Genomic DNA, 24940 nt, shown 5'->3' with positions numbered 1-24940 from the left:
ATACACTAAGGTTTAAATTTTGTAGGTGGACGGTTTTAACGTATCAATATTTAAATTTAGTTTCGGCTAAATTACAACAAGACATATACACTGAACAACTCTCATACAATTATTTTGACAGTTACTAACAAATGTACACAATGTCAAACACAATTTTATTTAAAAATATTTATTTTAAAGTGTCTAGTAACTTGATGAAACGGATTATGAAAATGTCAAACAAAACTGTGCAGTAAACATTTTACCCATTTTCTCTATTTAAGCAGATTATATTATAAGGGCATATTATAAGTCCCTATTATATGAATCTGAATAAGTGATTAAGTTCATATGACAACAAATCAAAGTACACCAGAAAAATACATAAGTGCCCTATAAACATAACTCGCTTCATGGTAAAATTCAGGAGTGGTTCTGAGATTAGGCCACCTTTTGAATCCATGAAATGCTGTAACTTTTGTTAGTTGATTTAACATCTCTCGTCTAATCAGTATGTAGATTTGTACAATACAAAAACCACTGATCCTGGAGTAATTCTAAAGCTTATTTTTTATAGTCTTAACATACCAAAATTCGAAATATAATCAAAATAAATAAATTCAACATTTTCATTCAAACATTAGCACATTAGTTTACATCCGATTTGTCGATAACATTATTTTATTTAAGTTAAATTTTTGTTCGTTGCCTTGTGTTTTTGAAATCCATATCCATTCACTAACGCCCATTTTACAATGTTTAACAAATATCATTCTAGAGCCACAGCTGGGTCCAGCGTGGTCCAACACAGTGTAGCTAAGATACAAAACGCTACCTATAACATTTAACTGAATCCGGACCTGACAACCTGCTAAAAAAACTATTCATGACATAGAAACCAAGCATCTGGCAACCCTGTAAAAACTGGATCTTTAAAGGTACAAAAGGGAAACCAACCCCTCGGTGCATCCACACCCCTGACTGTCTCCGTGATGCAACCTCCCGTGACCTGTGGCGAAATACACATTAGTACTTAGATATGGACTTCAACAACACAAGAGAACCAACAAAAAACTAACTGAATTATAATGTCCAACAAATACGTTAAAAGTAGGTTCGTGTAAGGTGAGTCTATGGCCCAATCACAAAACTCTTAGGGCCAAACAATACATCGTTAGGTTTAAGGATTTATTTACACCTTGCGTAGCCTTATCTAACAAATTAAACGCTAAAGCTTAGTGTAAGACATTTAAACGATTAATTAAATCAAGTAAATTAAAATTAAAAACATTAAATTAAAAACCAAACACTAACTTTTAAAGATATAAATAACAAGAGTAACATGTAACTGATAACAGTATGAGTCGAATGCATTTGTTAGGATACAAAATCTGTTAAAGAGCTTTTATAATGACTAATACACACTGACCTGACAGCTGGAACCTCAAGGATGTCCCATTCAACGGAAGTATAGAACTCTGACAAATCTACGCCAATCTCGACAATGTTGGAATCTTTAACTTCATCCACGTGCCTCAGGTCCACCTGGTGCAAAATAGCATGAATAAATATTACTTCATTAAGAAATATTAACACTTGTAATGACTCCAGAGCAAGAGGCATATTTCCAAATCTTAACACATTGTCACATTTGCGAAAAGCCACTGGGAGATAGGGTGCGAGAGCATTGTCGTTTTTAACAGGCCGATCTCGTGGAGCTGCCCACAATGATTGTGCTTTAAACTACTATATAAAGTAACAAAGAAAATTCCAATATTCTTCCATAGCTTAAAACAGCATGATGGACATTTAAAAATGCAACACTTAGGAAAGTTAAATCGTAAATTAAATTGCATAGCCAAAGATATAAAAAAGTACATTTCATTCTCAGTTGACAATTTAGTATTTTTAGATTCCTACAATTTTCTGTCCCTTCCATTATACAAATTAGCTTCCAATTTAAATACATTTAGATCTATAGAAACTACAATACTACAACGCAAAGGCGTATTTCCCTATGTATCCATGACGGGGCCAGATAAGTTTTCAGAGTCTCTCTCTCCAATAGAAGCATTTTATAGCAATCTAACTAAAGAACATCCCGACCAATGAATATGAACATTTACAAATAATTACAAATGACTAGCGTGTAGCCGATACTTTGGCCGACTCACCTGGAACCCATCGTACGTCCATGAGCCAAACTTCATGACGCAACCGATACTTTGGCCAACTCACCTGGAACCCATCGTACGTCCATTACCCAAACTTCATGACGCAACCACTACTTTGGCCAACTCACCTGGAAACCATCGTACGTCCATAAGCCAAACTTCATGACGCAACCGATACGTTGGCCAACTCACCTGGAACCCATCGTACGTCCATTACCCAAACTTCATGACGCAACCGATACTTTGGCCAACTCACCTGGAACCCATCGTACGTCCATGAGCCAAACTTCATGACGCAACCGGTAATTTGGCCAACTCACCTGGAACCCATCGTACGTCCATGAGCCAAACTTAATGACGCAACCATTACTTTGGCCAACTCACCTGGAACCCATCATACGTCCATAAGCCAAACTTCATGACGCAACCGATACTTTGGCCAACTCACCTGGAACCCATCGTACGTCCATGAGCCAAACTTCATGACGCAACCGGTAATTTGGCCAACTCACCTGGAACCCATCGTACGTCCATGAGCCAAACTTAATGACGCAACCATTACTTTGGCCAACTCACCTGGAACCCATCGTACGTCCATGAGCCAAACTTAATGACGCAACCATTACTTTGGCCAACTCACCTGGAACCCATCATACGTCCATAAGCCAAACTTCATGACGCAACCGATACTTTGGCCAACTCACCTGGAACCCATCATACGTCCATGAGCCAAACTTCATGACGAAACCGATACTTTGGCCAACTCACCTGGAACCCATCGTACGTCCATGAGCCAAACTTCATGACGCAAGTTTGCTCGTCGAAAGGGAAGTACTCCACGTCAATTTCACAAGATGATTTGTAAATGGCGGGAGGTTTCCATTCGACCCGTCCTGTATAGTTTAGCGTGGCCTTTGTAGCTAGGGTTACCTCAAAGTTGCCATCCGCACTAAAATAAAATATCGTTTAATTTATAACATGCTAACCATTCGCAGCCCTAATTTAACTATTATTTATTTTGTTCTTACTTGATTTTCTTTTGTTTTATAGACAGGTCTTATAATCATAAATTCCCAATTTCAATAATCATTTCTAATGGATAGAGCTGTGGTATAGTTGATGCTAAACAAAGAAGTCATCAATTTGAAGCTGCGGTTTTAGTAAAATAAGAGTTTTTATGCTTTACAAGCAAGCAAGTCAAATATAGGTATTACGTTTATATGAACCCAATTGTAATATTTTTTACAACATAAAGATTAAAGATAGATTTAAAACCAAAACTCTTCATCAAACAAATAGTTTATTCAACTAAATGATTAAAAATTTTCTTTTTCATTAGTCCTGTCATCCAAAACTAAGTTTAATAACTGACCCAGCAAACTGTATATGTTTCTAGTTTCCCATTCATTTAATGAAAAGTATTTTTTATGACACAACGTAAGTATCAAAGATTCAGTTTCAAAATTACTTAAAATGTATAATTACAATACTTGTTTCATACTTATATAATAACATAATTATATGAATTTAACTATACTTTTACTGTATAAAAAATATTATATAAATTCTTTAAGAATATAAATATACAATGTTTTTCCCATAAATTATAGAGAACAAATTAATGTAAACACTATGCTTTATTAGTTGGTTAACTGCAACCTTTTGTGGCCAAATACAGGAATGATTTGTGATACAGAACGACTAGGGGCAAAGCGACTTGCCTTATCGCCAGAAGACTTCATCAGAAAGTGTTTATGTAAGAGACACAATGACATGTGATATAGCATTAGACTCTTTTTGTGATCGTCTTTTTGTATTTGGTCATTGACGTTTTGTAAAATTATACCAGGCCTTAAGTTGCATTAGGATTTCAGTTCCATATCAAACAACAGTTTGGTAAAACAGTACATTGTAGGGGAAATAAGTAATTCACAGGGTTATATGCTATTTGCATCAATATTTCCTGTTGGCGTAAATGTGCCGATTAAATTATCTATGCAACAATAACTAAATTTGTTGTATCACTAATACATTTAATTTCCTAAATTTGTAACGTTCAATTGGTAGCGAATCGCTAAAATTAAATTACTGAGAGATTGTATAAAATGGGTTTTTTTTGTATTGGATAGCGTTATCTAGGTTTGTAATACAAACTCAAAAAAATTAATTATTTGGAGCGTATAAGACTATTGTAGATTCTGACTTAGTTCCGTTGGTAAATAGGTATGCGGGTTTTAGCTCTTTGCCTGATGTAGGGTTAAATATCTCAAAATGAATGAATAATTTTAGAAGAAAGATACAGATTCATAAAAAAATTAAGTAAAACTTTCGTCTAAAATAACCATAAGGTACAATTTATAGGTCTATATCATAGCATAACAAATTTCTATTTGGTAAATGCAAAAAATGCCCTTCTTAAAAGAAAAATTATTAACTCGGGTATTTAAAATTTACCCTGGATTTATTTAGACTGTTTACCAGTTTCTTTTGACCTTGTATATGCCTGTCCACATAGGCTTCGGTCCTGTGCCTAGAATATATTGAGACTGAACAGTACAAGCTGCAGCGTATGAAAGAATAAATGTCACTGCAGTATGTACGCAGGCCGTCCCACTACTAAATCAGCAATTAAATAGGAATTTGAATATTAATATATATAAAATATTTACGTTAGCACTAACTTATTATAAAGGACGATGTCAGGTCTCCAAATGTGATCTGAAGGAACATGAAGCATCTCTACACCACCATATTCTCTAGGGTCCCACTGTAGTTTGTAGTCATACCATGACTGTCAGGACAAGAAACACAACATATCAACTGTTACGTTATCTTATAATCTAACAGAGAACCAAAAATATTCTCTAGGGCCCCGTAGCTTGTAGTTATACTACGACTGTAAAAATCAGGAACACTTACTAAAATAAATATAAAAAAGTGAAATCACCAGCTGTGACTTTATTCTTAACATCTACTTCCTACGACCTTATTGCAAAAATGTGTTTCAAGCTGAAGTGATTCTATATTACTATTATATGGCAGTAAAATATTTAAGTGGCGTTTATACAAAATAGTCTTAGTAATAATTGGTTTTCTTACTTATCATTCAGGTAGCAATGTATATAAGAAGCAGTTTCTCCTAAAATACTTGCAACATCGCAATATACATTATAAAAAAAGCCTAAATAAATAACTTTCATAGTATTAAATGTCCTCAAATTGTTTGCAATTTACTTCCTCTTCGTTACATAGTTATTATTGGATATTTTAATAGTAATCTTCTTGGGGATAGAATATTTGCTGAGAAAACCCAATTGTTGATTTAAGTTAATAGTTTAAATCGATGGATTGAATTTCATTATCTTACAATATTCTTGTAATTCTGGTTAAACCACATGAGGTAAATTATGTAAGGTAATGAAATACTACATATCAATCAATATAAATCAATGGTAGTACAGTTAATCATGATATCTTTTTTTTTACCTTTCAAAGCTAATTTTTGTTTGCAAATGCTGATACACCATTAGATCTTATCATCTGTAATCAGTCTGATCAGGCTGACTATATTCATAATAAATTTATCGATGTTTATATAATTTTAAAAATCTGAGCTTTAATCCATCTGAAAGATAAGACTACGATGGTATTGTCCTTTATCTTTCATTTATTCGATTATGCTCATGTTGCTTTTTAAGTTGTGAATAAAACATTGTTTGAATTTATTTTAATTGTACAAATTAGGATGTTTCAAACTGTTCATGTAATCAAAAACCTTTCACGTTAATGCACTTAGTATTATATTAGACTACCAGAACTATTCATATAAATAGAGTAAATTTAAATTTTAATGTATAATTTGCTATGCATTATTTAGTCTTTCAACCCACATCATTGTGATTAGATAACGTAATACATATGTTGTGATGACGGAGGAGACCAACAAGGTAAACAATCTTCTTTTAATTTTATAATTTATATATATATATATATATATTGATTATATGAAACATAGCAAGTAAAATAACATGCAAATTCCAATATCATTTAAATATTTACCTGTTCCACCCATAAATTTGTTGTCATGATTTGGTTCTTAAGATTCTGTAAAAGAAAACCATGTTAGCTTGGGGTCTATTGAAATATTTTATAACCTAATATTATTTCCATCAAGCACAATATAACTACAAAATGTGTATTCGAAAATGTCAAATATAAATTTCATTTTGCTATTTTCTAATAACAATAAAATTACTTAAATATGATGTTATTTATAAACTTGTAAATACCATTGCATTGTATTTTTGATGTGATTGAAGTGACGTTCGTTATTATTTATGAGCATATATTGAGAACAATCAGTTCAGGCTTTTTAGTGTTTTAGTGTATAAAGAAAATCGTTGTGAGAGTTTCGTCACAAGGAGCTCAAAATGTTTCTATTTTACTTCGATTTTCAATTACAGAAATCTTCAAATTTAGATCAAGAAGTTTCTTCAAGTGTTTTGTTAGCCTAGAGCGATTGAAATCAGAGGATACAATGATAATTATTTAGTTTACTTCTAAAGAATCAACTTAGAGTACAACTTTGTCTCCTCTTGAAAATCTATTGTAAAAAAGGATTGTCTGCGTCATTCAAGCTAGTGTCCATCCGTCTGTTTAGGAATTACACTCAACGAGCAGCGGTTCTCATCGGGCCCAACTTATACTATTTTATATATTTTTATGTTCGGGCAGTTATAATATTGTATGTTTAGTTTGTTTTTATGTAAGTTGTGAAGTTGATTAATAATTTAAATATGAATTCTGACTATAAAAAGGGATTTAGTGACTGGACGATGTTTTGGGATTTCATATAAGTAGTTTTTTAATTTGTGTTTTAATTTTTTTATTTATAGAAAGATAAACTGTTATATAACGTGTTATATAATTTTGTGTAAGTAATGTCTCTTATTGTTTTTAAAAAGAGTATATCATTCTTCAAATAAATTAACACTAGAGATAGCCTAATACTTCAAAATGAACTAACCTAGAACTCTCAAAATCAATCTGTAATATTGTCATAATCACTAGAAATAATTGTGTAAAGGGTTTGACGGGGCTTAAAACTTAATGAAAAAAATATATATGTTTTGAGCTATAACAAAAAAAGTCGAAAACAATCTTTGTACTATTGAACAAATTGTGGTTATGTTTTGTGTGAACAAATGTTTACAGTCAATTTTTATGCCCTATGAAAATGAAAATAAAAGTAAAAAAGGTATGTTGCAATTGATTTGACATACAACACCGCGTAGCCTTGTATTTTAATAGGAAACCACACAGTTAAGAACAATTTAAAAGTATACAATAAAACTAAATAAAACTTAACAGAGCCTTAATGTTTGTTTGATTTTTAACACGAAATTTATTTTTTTTATTTAGGAATACTGTGTGTGTGTGTGTTTTAATACTGTAACTAGAATGAAGTAATACCAACGTTTAACTAATCATTTTAATTTTTTCCCGTACATTGAGAATTATATTATAATATTCCCTGTGGTATTTAAATATTTAACAATTTAAATTAAAATTTTCGTGTAGAACAATTTTAAAATCAAAATATTAAACCCTGCCGACATTATACAACAATCATATTGTGATTGATTTTACCTTAGGAATACTTTTAAATGCCATTCAATAGAACCTAAAGTTTCTAGTTAATATTCGAAAACCTCATAAGTAGCTTAAATAGATTATTTACAATGAGTAAGTTATTAGCATAAAAAAAGGTTACTAACCTGTCGTCAATCAGTCCTATATTGTCGTGGATGACTATAGTGTCGGGATTAAAACCCCGTGTTCAAATCTTTCTCTTCAGTCGCCAAATTGTCAAACCCCGAAACTATAGTCATCCACGACAATATAGGACTGATTGACGACAGGTTATTGACCTTATGTTATGTCAATTAATCAATCCTGGAGGCAAATTATGTATAAAGTTATTGAAATAGGAATTGTTAATGTAGACATTAGGATGATTGACCAGAGCTAGTATATTTCTCTTACCACATCAATTAACTGGGAAAGTTTGAGCTTTATTTTGACTGTTAGAGCATCTGAGACGTTGACGACAGGCCGCACGAGCTTGTTGTAGTTTGAGAGTAGGTCGTCATACAAACGCTTGGCATCAGGGTTGCAACAGCATCCTGCAAAAAAAACAATAAAGCTAACAAACCCCTTAAATCGACTACTTTGAGAGCCACTGTATAATAACCACAACGATAGTTTTGCTACTTTTTATTCGGTAAAACTTCCATGGACATAACAAGGATTAGGAGGTTGGAAGATTGCCGGTGCGGGAGAGAATGGCTACATGTCCCTGCAACTACTCAGTGACTGTTTGTTTCTTCCAATATTGCTTTGTAGTTCACTGTTTTCTAACAAATGACAGTTGTTTCCGTACCAATGTCATGATCATTTAAAATGTAAATGATTAATCCTGTCACTTTATGTAGGAATTATTATATACAGACTATCGTATAAGCTACTTTCTTTTAGCTATACCAAATTCATAGAGGGATTGGTAAATCTGTTAGTACTAAACATACATAATCTACCAAAAGGTCTGTTTGTGTCTGATAAAACGCAAGAAAATTGCTTCGAAATCAATACTGAAAAATTTTTCGAAGAGCTAAATTCTGATATTATAGCCTCAAACCTGAATAACTTGAAATACCAAGTAACCTACTGGTAGCTTATCACTTTCATACAGTACCCATTAAAGACTCTATGGAACAGAAACACAATTTCTGGGCTAGTTTCTCCACTGTTACAAAAACATAGAGACCTGAATATAGAACTCCTTCGCCCCAAGGTACCAAGCACTACGAAGCATTAAAGCATTTGAGTTATACTAGGGGAAACCCGTCGAAATCGACGGTTACTTTCAAGGCTTACGTTAATTCATCTAACTGCGATGAATTGGGTGAAATATACATATTTTGAGCATTTAACATTGTTCAAAAAGTAATAAGTGTAAAAACAATAACAATATTGCGTTAGTTGCCAAATTTGGTTGTTCATTCAATGATTAAAATATTTCCTATCCTGTACGTCATCGGAGTTATTATTAGTATGTTTTATGGTATCTCTTCCTTTGGTAGAACCTTTAAATAGTATTTAAATCGTATTGGTGGATCTTGTAGTTTAACACTTCCGCGACTTCATCAGTGTTTGAGAAAAATATCTGTTTGTTGAGAAGACACGTTCTAACTTCAAAGGGAGGTATATCCGTTACAGTGTATGTTTGATTTTCCTTCGTCACGTAGCGTCAGTTCATATCGTACTTCTGTGCCAATGAATGAACCCTCTAGCAAAGTTTTGAGAAATTGACTGTGGGGTTACTGATAAAGCTGGAATTCCTTGACATGGGGGATGTCAGTCAGTTGTCTCGGCCTTATCAATAACTTAAAGTTGTCAATATAATCTCTCTACGGAATGTTAGGTGTAGTGGAATACATGAAGTAAAGTTGGCTTTTATTCTTCAACTGTTAGGGGCCTCCTAGTTTATATGATCTTGGCGGCTTCATTGGCAATAAATAATGCAAATGACATAGCAATGGAACATTTCCAAAAAGCAAAAATACTGTAAAATGGCTGTTAAAATACTTTAATCCTTTAATACGTTTTTTTATGGCGACCATTCATAGTAGGTATTTTAAGCCAAGTATGAATGGAGATGAGTGTAGGATGAGTGGCGCGATCTTGTAGTCTTGTTAGTGACTAAGGCCGACATTCCTTAGATACAGCTGGTAATTAATAGCCCATACAGCGAATGACAACCAAGGGACCTACAGTTTTTAGTTGAATTGGAACACATTTTTTTTGCATTTGTATTTATGAATTTGTATAATTATCAGGATAGCACTGCGGGTAGTCGTAGTACTCACTCGTGCGGACGTTAATTCACACCAGGGAGTATCGCATCCACAGTTCATTCCTATAAATATCCACAATTTGTGACCTCCTAGTAGCTGGATTACAGGACGACGCCACCCGTCCCAGTCAAAGGATTATGTGATCTAGTTTAAAAGGAATATGACCTTTCTGTCATGACAGTAGCTGCTTAAATTGTATTTTCTCTTTGTACCATATTTTACAGCCAAAATGTCGTGTTATTTTCAATAATGTTACTAATTCAGTGCGCCAAAGTCCGTAATATAGGCAGGTGCAAATAACTTGTCAAGATAGGTACCATTTTAGGCAATGTTTCTAAGTTTGGATTTTATTAGACACAATAAGAGCAGATATTTCTACATAAATATTTGATATTTTGTAGAATAATATTATAAAATGTAGGCAAAAGTTGCGAAAAAGGCACACACCCGTACAATATTATAGATATAAGATAGTTCAATAAGAAATTATTTAAGAATTGCCGTGATAAAAGGATTTTCCACTGATTTTGTAATGGAACGTTATATTGCAAAACATGGCATGATAAAGAAGAAAATCAATTTTAAAATCAGAAAATAACATTGCAAATACTTATTTGGTAGAATTCAACTCCCAAAAAATATGTGTTGTTTTAAATACAATTTAAAAATGAACAGCTGTTTCATTAAAACTATTATTCTCATGGCCAAAATGTAAACAACTTTGTGGAGGGATCTTTAAAGGCTTCTGGGGCAGAGTCCTAAGGTATTTTGCTCAGTTTATCTTTTCATAACTAACTAATCTACAGACCAAGACCTTTCTTTGGACACCTCTACCAAGTTGACACCCCAACCGTTCTCTCAAATTAGTGGGGACAAAGTTTCCAATCAAATATTTAGATTCCCCCATGTTAATCTTATGGGAGAAACTCCAACTTTGATGGCCTGTGGGGCAAAGCCCGAGGATTTTTACTACGTGAATTGGTGAAAGGGGGTGTCTACACCATAAATACTTTATTTTGACACGTAGTTTGTAAAAATCCGTCCATTATTAACGGGTTAGTAGTGTTTTGTAGAAATCGCCTTCACGTATTATATATAAGGATAGTATTTTATTTTTTATTTAGATTTAAAGATGAACATGATTTACGGTTGGGATGACACCCGACGCACGATCATTATTCTAGAAATTTGACTCACTGCAGGGCCCACTATATGGAGCGATTTGCATAACTGAAACCAAGCTAATAAACACACAGGACTAACAAGAAAACTAAGTCTACCTGCCACAAGAGACCAATTGGATATACCTTGACGAACAACCTGAAAACTCAGACTTGAAGAGAGGTTCTTAACACTACAACGGTAGATGCTAAATGCGAATATTTCATATACATACTAGTTTGAGAAATCAACAATGCAATGTTAAAAATCAACGCAAACATTAGTTCCAATCCAAATAAAGTATCCTGGAACGATGACCCCATCAAACTAAGAAAACTAATAAAGATAATACAGCTTGAAAAGATTGTGATAGAGAAATAATAAATAAAAAATCCGACCGTACAGTGACAAATAATAGAAGCCCCGAGCAAAAGAAAAGCAGTGCGGCAAATTACAAAAGGAGCAAAACCCCAACCTCAAAATAATTTTATATGATGAAAGGATGGTAGACCAAAAATTAATATGCCATAGCCTAAATCCCTACTTAATAAGTAGTGGGAAATCTAATACAAGAAACGTTAAAACTGGAAAGATTCATATATAATAACGGGTATCCATGAGTTTTTTGAAATTGGCTTCTGTATTGGCAATCAGAAAAATAAAGCTTTCGAATTTCTATATCCTGAAAGCGAGAAGGCCCTATTAAAAAAATACAACAAATGAAAACGTTCTTAATACTCTGTACAACCCAAAAAAAACCATAAACGTTCTATCAGCTATTTTAAAGTTGGTCACCAAATTGGACAATGGAGAAATTTTTAAAACTTCCAACAACTAACTTTCATTAACTATGAGAAATACGGAGATGGTTAATTTTTGATGACATTGCAAATTTGAGCAAACGTGTAGGTCGTAGAAAGGTGAAAGATATTAAATTTCATTTTAAAAATTTGAGTACACTACTTTCGGGATTCTGGATTAGCTTCGGATAGCTGGATAACTTCGGGATGCTGTGGACGCTCTGGAATAGCTCAATATGAAACTCGGAAGTTTGAATTTAAATTCGATAGTGTCCATTCCCATAATTTTATTAAAGACATATCGTTGTTTAGCTCAATGACCACTTGCTGGGAAATGGAAATAAAAATCCATCAAACCCAATATAATCTTTGGTAAAAAGACAATTTAATTTATTATTGTATCATAAGTAAATATATTTTATACCCGTTTTTATTTAAGACTAAATTGCCGTCCAATAAAAAGATTAATTGCAGTTTCAAAACATCTAAAATACAAGATTGATTTGGTTTTGGTCTATCTTGGATTATTCTTTGTTTTGTATTGGTATATATGTATAAGTTAGTCAGCCCTTTCGTGTGGTGGAGCAATGTCAAACTAATTAATCTTCCGTTGGATAGATAGATCTAAAGCAGAATATACATTGTTCATATAGCATAATATACAACTAATTGAAATCAAATTTGGTCTTTAGATAGGGGATGTTATGATTTGATTTTATGTTATGTTATGATGTTATGTTTTTAGTTAAAGGTTTGAGACATGAGGCAAATAATGTTATTATATTGCATCTATATATTTTATAAAGAGAAATTATTTTTACCAAAATCTACAAAAAAGAATAATCTTATAGAAAACAATCAGACACATTGTTTTTTTCTCTTAAATAATCTACGCAGAAAGTAAACGTGATTTAGAGTAGAAAATAATTGCAGTCTCGCATCTGTAGGCTTACTTTTGATGAAACCAAGAGTCATTAAATAAAAATTGGAAATTTAGCAAACAACTTATCTTTAATCGTGAACCCCTTATTACCATGATAAATTAACATTTTGAAAGTTTATGCTGAAAATTGCTAGAATGATAATGCTCAAAATGCTATTAACTAAGTAATTTTTTAACTATAAGGACTCTACCTCCGAAGACCATTAAATAACTTTTGCTAAAGATTTTCTGGTTTAACATTTATTTAAGAGAAACCCTCATTTGCAATTTGTTGTTTATTAATGCCCAATGCCCAATTGTTCAAAATAACTTTCAGTTTATCAAACTATACACCTAATTAGCTTGGTAATCATAAGTTTTACTTTTAAATAGTTTATTGTTTTTTTTTTTTTTTGTAGAAAAACAGTGATATATATACATTTAAGACAGCCATTTCGCAAACTTTTTCTATTGAATTTTTTTTTTCAAATGCTGGTACTGTATTTTTATTATTGTATTTTTGTTAACTGTTAAATTAATACGAGCTTATTTACAATGGTTTTTTTGAGATGAGAAAATTGTAAATAAAATGTTGTATAAATAGCACTTGTACCTTAGGGTGATCTTTGACTTTTAAATTCAAATGTTTTCAAAAAATTCGGTTTATTACATATTTTAGACAGTTTGTTTATAATATTATTGTTTATAAATAAATAAATAAAAATAAAAATGCCTTTTATTAGCAAGCGTTCCTCAGTATAAACTGTTTTACAGGGTGACTCGTGTCAATTAACTAATCCTAACTAAAAACTAATGACCAAAACAAAATACCCCCTATTTACAATATTTTGGCTATCTACAACTATGTATATACATTTTCTTCAGACGATATATAAAAGCTGGAACACCCAGCATCTTGAGCCATAGACTAGTTAACACAAGGGATTCAGACTAAGGGAGTATGATTTATCTATGCTTGAGCTCACAGGGGAGGTAATTGTACAGTGTGGGCCCAAAGTACGCAAAACCTCTCTTACCTTTCCAACCTCACCTTCGGGAAGTAAATTTGATTGTCTTGTCGGGTATTGCGCTGAGACACCCGATCGCGGGTGACCAGTCTTTCAATGAGGTACACTGGTTTTGTTTCGGCCATTCCTGTGTACTAGAGAGCAGGTTTGCCTCTTGCATACAACAGCTGAAGAAAAGACGCGGGCAGTTTTTTTTTTCAAATTGAGATATATATGGTCTCGTTTCCGAAGACCATATACAAATCTCACTGCGGTGTTCTGCAGTCTTTGGAGCCTGCCCATGTCCTCCTTTGTGATACTATTGCCGTATGCAGGAAAGCAATAGTACATCACTGACAATACAATAGATTTAATCAACTGAATCTTAGCTGACTCAGGTAGGAAGGTTCGGCATTTGTACAGACCCACATTCTACCCAACGCCAGCTGGGAAACATGATATATTTATTTTAATAAAAACCGAAATCTGTTAAAAATCTTAAATATGAATGCTGAATTTTGCTAACCTCCCAAACAAATTAAATAGCACTGAGCCCCCTATATAAATATTATCGGCCCCCTGGTACTATTATAACCCCCTATATGTCGTTTCAGTCAAGTATAATTTAATGCAATACTGTTTACCATATTCTTGAAACTTGGGAAGAATTACCATGAAACGTTCATTTTGGAAGGGGTTTAAGAGATAAAGAGAGTTTCTTGAGACCAAGAGAGTATCCAAGCAACAGAAATGCTGGTGCCGATCTGCGAGACATGTATCCCCAAAACCGTTTGTAATATTAATAGTGTGTGGTTATTGTTCAATAAGTCTATATTGCTGCTGAGCAGCATTCACCATCATGACACAAGGCCACTCAAACAAACGAGAGATAGGAAGGTGTAGGGTCAGTTTGGGGGCCATAGGTCTAAGTAACTTTCTTATAGGGGAAACTACCTGAAATAACATAGTTCCTTCCGATACACGAGATTATCATTTATTGGTCCAATACCAGTAAGAACCATCAAGTTTAAAATATTATAAAGATACAAAACTAGCTCCCCATTATTTGTCCGAATTCACCCACCACCCTCCAAAAGAAACGATACATCGAGTATTTATTAGGGTTATATCGTTTAAGTAATTGAATAAAGCGAAAGGTTTATATACACGAATCGCAAACTAAAAAACATACATTAAACATTATTCCCTTAGCTAAAAACATAACAAAACGTTAAGTTTGCTAATGTTAGCTAGGTGTTCTGTGATATTAACAACACATTCATGCATATAACCGCAATCACTGTGTCTAATTAGTGTATCGCAACCGCGGGTAATTTCCTGTCTGAGAGCCGATAGTTGGCAAACATGCTGGATAACTAGACCATCTCATCACGGTTGTTAGGTTAAAATAATTTGTGTCCAGTAAATACTTTGAAAAGCTGACAAGGAAAAACGAAAAATCAAAGTATAACATGCTTGAACTGTGTGCTAGTGAATTTTATTTTAATTTATGTTTTTACACCTATGACATTTTTTACGTTTTGAAAGTGAACGGCCCAAACTCTGGTCTTGTTACTAGCTAACGTTGACTTTTTTTGTTAGATGGCATCATTGATTCATAAGGGCCCTTTCACACGAGGCCACTGGTGGCGGCCACCGGTGTCCGCCACCAGTTACCGGCCGGGAAACTGCAGTGGATGATACAGGCAACTTACAAGCCACTTTACTACAGCCACTGTACAATGGTAGTTGTGAAAATGCTGTCGAACAATGAACATCTCCTTCTTCTCGCGTTGATAATAAAGAAAATAAGGCAAAGACACAGGCGTGCTATTCCAAATTGCCGGCTACTTTTCAATTTCGCAAATTAGATCTTCAGTATCAACTTTGTTTTCTATTATTTTGTTTATTCTCTTATTCTGATATTTTCCTTTGTATTTTTCTTTTTCAGCAACGTCCTCTTTATTTTTCTTCTGATCACTCATTTTAACAAACAAACAATTCAACACGAAAACACTCAACAACTACCATAGTGCGTTTGTCTTTGCAGTCTACACGTGAACTGATTCAAAATAGTAACTGCGCGCTCATCCACGGTGGCGGCCACTGGTTGCTACGTGTGAAAGCTCCCATTTAATTCAATGCCCCGCGACGAGTTGCCGCCACTGCAGTTGCCGGCGGTTGCCGACTAGCAGTTGCGCGAGGAGACACTGCTCGGCCACTGTGTAGTGGCGGGCAACTGCAGTGGCTGTGTGTGAAAGGTCCCATTTAAAATAATGTTAAAGCTGTGGCGGGCAACCAGTGGCGGCCACCAGTGGCCTCGTGTGAAAGGGCCCTAACCCAATGACAAATGGCATCTGGGTCTGGAAACGATCTAGCTTGGAATCGAACCAGCGGCCTTCAGATTTAAAGGCGAGCGCTATAACCACTCGGCTACCCAGACAATCACACAACACAACATAGACAATTGGATTGGTCTATACTAAATATTTTTAGTCTTGAGCAAGGACACATTAATCTGACGATGATAATGAATAAAGTGCCTTATTTGAAATGGACATTCCTCTAATAACAAAATAATACTCTTAATAATTCAATAACGGTCTTCAACCGTCTGTTTGGTTGGCACACCTGAATGTTAAAATTATACAACACATTTATGAAATAAAAATAAAACAAATTACACGTATACAAAATATGAAATACCCAACTACATCCATTTTATACTAAAAATACCCCCGCCGCAGCAAACCTGCAGACTAAGCGAATTTCCATTAACCTGATTGGATTTACATTAAAATGCCTCTATAAAAATAGCACATTTATTTCCTATTTAAATAGAATAAGTTTAACGAGTACTTAGGTTTGCTGCAACAGGGAGGATAAAAAAGATTTTTTTTATAAATTGATAATAGTTTAGTAAGAAATAAAAGTATTTTCCAAAATCGATCAAAATATGTTCATAAACAAGCAAACTACAACAGTTGACTTATTCTCTATAAGAATAACATGGGAATTTCAAAATTACAAATTTTTTGAATTTTCTCCGTAACAAATAGGCGCATAATAACGCTTAAATATACTAAATTATTTGTTTTTTTAAGCTCTACAAAATGGTTTAAGAAGAAATTGTGAAATTTTGTGTTTTTAGGGTCAAAAATGGGAAAAACCTATTTTTACCCCATAAAATCCCCCATAAACCCCCGTTCCCATAGTCCGATAATGCTGGTTCGCGAACTCATTCAAGTTTATCCCGCCTTACACCTTCAAACCAAATTTGATCAAAATCGTACAAAAATTACTCAAGTTATCGTGCGGATGGACATATATATATATATATATATATATATATATATATATATACATATATATCTATATATAGATATATAAAAATTTGAACGAATGGTGTTTTTGGCCTTTGGGGACATCAAAATGAAAAAGTAAATCGGTCCCGGGCTTAGGTCTTACCATGAGACCTACGGTAATAGCTACTTCCCTATAGGGAAATTCGCTAAAACATACTTCATAATGGATTACATTATTCTTTGTGGACGCCTCAAAGTGTATTACAAAAAACGTGTTTTCAGTAAATTATTTGTACATTGCTTTTCAGAGATAATTTGTAAACAGTTCAGTAAATAAAATGTCAAACTTTGGAAAGTGGTTTTGGTGGCGAATGTTTCGTAGACGAAGAGTTTGTAGAACAAATATAATCAGATTTTATTTTTATTTTGGTCCATAAAACCACTTCTAGGAGTTAGGCACTTTACTCGCACCCTGGACGCCATTATAAGTCCCTACGATCAAAATTTTTATGAATAGTGGGAACGTACCCTATCTACTGACCTAACTGCAAATCAAATCAAATACAGCGCCCCTTAAATATAAGGAGGTTCGGCATTCGTCACAAACTTGGCAGATAACAGAAAATAAGATTTTTAACAATTAAATTTAGATTTTTAACATAATTTCCTGTTTAACCTTTATTATGGAACACGTTGGCTAAAAATAAAACTATAAAACGAAACAAAATTAAACTTACATAACAGAGAAGCATATTCTCTTGACTTACAAACTATATATAATAATTTGATCCATATAATATAGAGCAAACTTTAGTAGCCACTAAGTGAGGCCCTTCCCACTTACCGATTAAATGTGGATAACAATTGTTGTAAATTCATTTTAAATACAAATCAAATTCAATAGATTGTACTATGACTACTATGAGTATACAGGATTCTATATGTAATATCAGTGCAAGATGGCATGGATGGAATACAACGCCAATAAATGAATTTTATTGTTCATGGCAAACCCTAGGACAATAACACAACACTCGCGAGGCACTCTACCTCAGCTTGGAAATCTCAGCTCGGGCTTCAGTTGCTATGTTGCACCATAGACAGTGCCGCGAGAAGCGCTTGCAGAGGTTTCCAAGATTATGATAGCTACGCACTCTAAACAGCTTATAGTAGTGCAAATACAAATCTATAGTTCTGCGTTTTTCAAATTTTCAAATAACGTTTTTTCAATAAGTTAGGGCTAGTTGAAAAGGCCTTTTTCTTGTCCTCCAAATTACGTTTATAAGGTGTGTATTAAAATACCCCCGCCGCAGCAAACCTGCCGACTAAGCGAATTTCCATTTGTCTGAATTGATTTTCAGTTAAATATATTTTAATAACATTAGGTTTAACGAGTACCTAGGTTTGCTGCTACAAGGAAACTAATAAAGTGTGTTTTTGAGTAAAATATTGATAGCTTAGTAAAAAATAAATAAATTTGCCAAGTTTGATAAAAATATATCCATAAACAAGCAAACTACAACATTTGACAATATTCTCCATAAGAATAACATGGGAATTTTAAATTTACAATTTTTTTAATTCTCTTCGTTACTAATAATCGAACAAAAATACTTTTATATACTAAATTATTTGTTTTTTTTAGCTCTTTAAAAAGGTCTAAAGAGAAATCGGGAAATTTTGTGTTTTGAGGATCAAAAGTGAGAAAAACCAATTTTTACCCCATAAAACCCCCCGTAAAGCCCCGTTCCCATGGTCCGATCGTGCTGGTTCGCGAACTCATTCAAGTTTATTCCGCTTTACACCTTTAAACCAAATTTCATCAAAATCGGACAAAAATTACTCAAGTTATCGCGTTCACGGACGTATATATATACGTATATATATAAGTCTATATATATATATACATATATAAAAATTTTAACGAATGGTGTTTTTGGCCTCTAGGGACATCAAAATGAAAAAGTAAATCGGTCCCGGGTCAAGGTCTTACCATGCCACCTACGGTAATAGCTACTTCCCTATAGGGAAATTCGCTAAAATTAATGAATTTATTAAACGCAGAACTAATTTCATCCTCTTTAATATAAGACCTTAACTTTGATTCTACCTTCTAGCAGTTGAAAACGGTAATCTTGCAAACCCTTGCATTCGGTTGCGCGTCAGGGGTAGAGCGCACCCTTAACTTGTGTTATGTAATGTATTTGAGAGGTGGGTTGAATACCACTCATCCAAGCATTAACTAAAACTATCCTGACAAAACTGTTGTGGATTAAAGAGGCCTACGTCGGTCCGTGTCTAATTGGGTCACTAGAAAACAAAACCGTCATGACCCTACAAGCATTACACACATGGTTGTGTTAAAATATGTGACTGTCTTGCCCGTAATTCATATTTTTTCAATGTTTAGAACGTGCCTTAACCCCTTCTTTCAACTTGTACAACTGAAAATTACATATAACTAGCATGAGTACTGAGTACATTATTTCTCTTACCTTAATGACCTGGCCTATTGATTCTTTTCGTGGGTTGTTAAGTATCAAAGTGGTAATTTAAGTTATAAAAATTAAAATTGCCGCCAACTTTTAAATTTTGAATAGGGCAAACTAATTTTTTTTAACATCGGTCTCTTTACTTCTAAAATACATACCACGAAAACGTAATCTTATAAAAATAAAGATCAACTGGAAAATTCAAAGATAATATTTTAAAGTATAAAAACCCAAATGGTGGATATAGGAGTGGATATGCATTTCCAAATGCTTTTTATGAACTTTGTTCTTTTTTTTTTTGTATGAGAAATCATATCCCAAAACCCTGAAACGTTCTTGACAACCAACCATATGTGTTATTGGCTTGACTAATAAGTTTTCTTTCTTTTGAAGTCGGAGACGATGGATTTGTAATTCAACTTCACCTCGACATCAAGTACTTCAAACTTGCTTAGTATACGTAACGTGCGATGAGATAAATGTGCAAAGATTTAATTGTTACCATCATTAATGTAAGTTGACGTACGTTCATTTGGGAATAATTAATGTGTTTCTTTTGAAAGCTTCGCATAGCCGTTTTATGCTCCAGTTCCCCCATTCAAGTCGACTGTGATACTGTGGCCCATTCAGCCAGGCAAGCTTTCTGCTTTGTATTTCATAGTGCCGTTGTGGAGTAACAAAAGCTTTGCAAAACGTTCAGGGTTTTCTCATTAGAACTAGAAACTATTTGGAACTACGCAATTATACAAAACTTCAGAAAATATCATACGATAAACGTATTTATAACAATGTTAAAATTAATTTTAAATCACTACAACGGTGACATTTAACAGTTATATACTGTATTTACATACAGTACTATAAAAGTTATATACTCTATTATACGATTAACTCTTTTGGAGAAAATTGGAATTAAGTTGTGATGATGAGGAAAATCAAGAATTTATTAGCTTAATGTAAATATTTTAAATTTAACTCAACAGCTGTTGTAAATATAAACGTATAAATAATATATTCATTAATGTTCTTTTAAATTCGTACTAATCTTACTTCTACGATTGTTTATTATATATAGTTCCATAAATCTTATGTACAACTCAACTGCGCCACCAGTTAGTTGTGTCTCAAAAACTATGATATATTAAAATATTACCCCCGCCGCAGCAAACCTGACGCCTAAGCGAATTTCCATTTGGCTGAATTGATTTTCAATTGATCTATTTAAATAACATTAGGTTTAACGAGTACCTAGGTTTGCTGCTACAAGGAAACTAATAAAGTGTGTGTTTTAAGTAAAATAATTATTGCTTAGTATAAAATGAATATATTTGCCAAGTTTGATCAAAAGATATCCATAAACAAGCAAACTACAACATTTTACAATATTCTCCATAAGAATAACATGGGAATTTTAAATTTACCATTTTTTTAGTTTTCTCCGTAACCAATAACCGTACAAAAACACTTTGATATACTGAATTGTTTGTTTTTTTGAGCTCTTTAAGAAGGTTGTTTAGAGAAAAATTGGAAAATTTTGTGTTTTGAGGGTCAAAAGTGAGAACAACCAAGGTATGAACAACAAAGATATGAATTCTGGGTTTTTCAAAGTTGGCCACCATTTTTCAATATGGCAACTAACTTTAACTTTGGAACACAGTTTTAAGACTTTATTTATTTTTTTACATTTCCTCTCCAAATATAGGATCTATAGGGTGCACAACGTACAAATTAAGCCTTTTTTCATTTAAAATTGCACTTATATTAAAAAAAATAATTTCTTTATGAAATAGGTACAAGATATTATTATACAGTATGTGGCATTTTAAAATCGACTGCCATCTTGGAAATAGCGGTCATTAATGACAAGTTTAGTTCCTATTTTTTATGCAATAAAAAAGAGTTGAAGTTCTCTATTTAACGTGTTCTCCAATTTAAGTGTTTCTGGGATACCAAAAGTGGCACAGGTTGTTCACTCTATAGATGAAAACTAAACTTTAACGAGGTTTTTTGCGGACATTCACATTTATTTATTAACCATGTAAAATGTAACTGGGCGGTGTTCACAGACGCTTCCACAGAATTGAGTGGAGTTATAAGGTCACCGACCCCCAACATCAAGATTTATAATTATTTTAACCTACAATATTTTAAGTAGAGACAATATCTTCTGGGGAATAACTTTTTGGGATTATTAAAATAGTTAAATATGTTTTCCCAGTGAAGTAAAATTAAAAAAAAAAACACACACAGTGATGTAACTATGCGCCATTTCAGAGACCTGCACGTACATTTTAAGCTTAAAACCTCTGCGGTGGTATATCAACTTTATCTCAAACCGAGCGCTGCAGTTTCAGCTAGTGATAACCTAGAACTCAACCCATACAGTTTCGGCTTCCACCATTTTGGTTACTAATAACTGCTTTAGAGATGAACTTTATACGATGGTAGGAAGAATGCTATTATATATTTAACTTAACTTATTTATAAAAGAGGATGTTTGTATATTTGAACGTTATGGACTCCAAAACTGCTCGACAGATTGTAATGAAACTTTCAGGTATTATTACGCATTATTCAAGGATGGTTTGTGTGAAGTTTGGTGCAGATCCGTCAAAAGGGCTCCACCCCAGTGGCTCTGGAGGTTCCCATGTTAACCTTATGAGTACTCATATTTAAATGGAATTAAAGAATCCTAACAGCTTTTTCAACTAAACAATTTGATTCTGTAATGACCAATAGCATTAAAAGGTTACATAATGTACCAACAGGGTGCAGCACTATTAATTGTCTAAATTTATGAACAGTTGCTAATTTCAACCAAGCAGCTGTGATACAAAATTAGAACTGTCAAAGTAGTATTGTTTACAGTTATGTTTATGTTTTTAATATAATAAATAATGTTTGATAGTGTGTGAAGTTTTACTTTTTAAGTGCGTAATTCATTAACTTATTGACTTTCTTTTTTCCAAAATGTCTGGGTAACGAAAGTAGCCAGTTAATATTTTAAGTTAATACTTTCAGTAAATCCCAAAGTACCCATGAAAAAAAGTCACACACCCATAAACCATATACTTAAAGTGTTCGTCATGACGAGAAACCTTGCGCAAAACTATCCAATATTTCATCAATTGTCCTTTAAGGTCGTAATTCTTTTCTAAAAGGAACTTTCCATATACCTAATGTAAAAAATAACTCAGCTGTACTTATTTGTATGTTATTTAATTTATTACCTTATTACAATCAGTGATTGTTTTTGTTTGTATTACTAAACTCTGTTTAGTTTATTTGAGCTTAACTTTACCAATAGTTGTATTAATACTTATGAAGTCAAGCGAACTAAAGATGATCGTCGCAAGATAGATTAATCAACAAATGATATGATAGATCTTACCGTATATCTCTAAAAACGTGATAGGATTAGTGCAACATCGTATAGCTATATTAAAGTATATTTTGTATAATTAATTATCCAGTAGTTACATCCAAATTGTTGATTTGGAATGGTCTAATGTTCGTATTATTATAAGTTACTTTATTATTAATAGGCGATTCCAATGATGATAATAGTCTTTTGCATCTAATAAACTATAAATATATGTTACCGTTGCGATTAGAACAATATAAATGTAAACTATTGATAATGCACCATAACATTTTTTTTTTCAGACATTCCAGGGCAAATGCAAGGTTAAAGAGGCCGCCAAGCTCTTTAAAAAATACCGCAAAAATAAACGTTTTAACATGTTTATTTTTTAATCAAAACAGACTAGCCAAACACATCCTCCTATGAACTGTTAAACTTTTCGTTGAAAACACTTGAAATGAGAGCACAGAGGTAGCTGAAGCTGGCAAACCTCAGAGATTACCGTCACACTAATTGCTTTGTCAGCTAACCGGGTAATTTTATGCTTTAAATACGTCAGTTGGTATTCATTTTCATAAATAAGACAATGTTTATAAAGAAGTTTGAGCTACGGCGTTGATACATATAGGGATGTGTAACACCCTACAGCGTAAACATAATTTTAATTCAAATTTGTAAAAATTATGAACAAAACCTCTTAAACCGTTAACAAATTTCGGCTATTTTTAATAGTTGATGCCAAATTCCATGAAAACTGTCGATTTAATAAAAATGGAAGATGTATAAAACAGTTATTCTTTCTTGTCATGCTGAATAACGTGAAAAAGGTTGTTTGTATGGTTGCTGTATATACACGGATCTTTGTACACGATGATTTTTATACGGGTTTGAACTCTTTGAACTTTGATCTACTTGCATTATATACCAAAGAATATATTACCGTATTGATTTAAATAATCATTGTATTTTTGTAAAAAATGTCCTCGCAACCAAACAAAGCTCTGATAACTGTTCCAGATTGTAACTGTTCCAGATTGTAACTTTTCCTGATTGTAACTGTTCCAGATTGTAAGTGTTCCAGATTGTAACTTTTCCTGATTGTAACTGTTCCTGACAATAATCGATTCTCAGTTCTCGGTAACGATAGGATCATCACCTAAAAGTACTCATTAATAAATAGTGGCGATCGTTGACATTTTATACGACATAATCGTGTTGTAAAATTAAATCAGCCACACTCAAACCGTCTTCTGATTTTGTAACTGGTGTGTATTTTGTGAATACAATTCAAGAATCGGGAACAAGTTTTTAAAACTATGTTTTTGGGAAACATTTTACAAAGAATAAACATAAACAGGAAATTTGGCTTTCCCGTACTATGTTAGACAAACCAAAAATAAAAAAGAAGATAGCAAGTCAAGTAATAGGTTATGTTATTGGAACGTAGTGCCCATGGTATTTTGTAATAGACAAAGCTACACAACTGAAGTAAGGAACGTAACCTATTACGTTACACATATCTGTACAGATCTATCTTCAACTTATGAACCACTTTAGATGTCAAGTTGTTTGACATTCAATTTGTGGGTATAAATGTCGTCTTGTTATGAACAGCTCGTATGTATATTTCATATGGGAAAGAGATGATTAGAATGAGTTGTATTTACATCGGGTGGAAAAATACTTCTAGGTATCACACGAGGCGTCTCTTAAACCGGTTATGATTTCATAACTCGTTTTTTGACAAACCTAAAATCAATTTAATTACTTTATCAAAAAATTATTATTCGACTTATGATTTTTAATGCTGTTTAGTAAAT

At 33.1% G+C, this 24940-nt stretch overlaps 1 protein-coding gene across 1 annotated transcript in view; it reads right to left on the bottom strand.

The window, feature by feature from the left end:
* The window catches only part of LOC128997925 (acetylcholine receptor subunit alpha-like), a 135308-nt gene that overhangs the window by 26686 nt on the left and 83682 nt on the right, over positions 1 to 24940 (bottom strand). Inside the window, exons 3-7 of the mRNA XM_054423758.1 lie at positions 8199 to 8338; positions 6213 to 6257; positions 4835 to 4944; positions 2922 to 3102; positions 1409 to 1524 (exon numbers count right to left, since the gene is read on the bottom strand). Of these exons, the coding sequence (XP_054279733.1) occupies positions 1409 to 1524; positions 2922 to 3102; positions 4835 to 4944; positions 6213 to 6257; positions 8199 to 8338 (592 nt within the window). The remainder of the gene's footprint in view (positions 1 to 1408; positions 1525 to 2921; positions 3103 to 4834; positions 4945 to 6212; positions 6258 to 8198; positions 8339 to 24940) is intronic.

This window comes from Macrosteles quadrilineatus, unplaced genomic scaffold (genome assembly GCF_028750875.1).
Source record: "Macrosteles quadrilineatus isolate MER2022 unplaced genomic scaffold, UCM_ALF_1.0 Scaffold_7__1_contigs__length_78375512, whole genome shotgun sequence".
NCBI lineage: Eukaryota > Metazoa > Arthropoda > Insecta > Hemiptera > Cicadellidae > Macrosteles > Macrosteles quadrilineatus.
The sequence above is the reverse complement of the archived record's forward strand: the minus strand, read 5'-3'. Positions and strand labels throughout refer to the sequence as shown.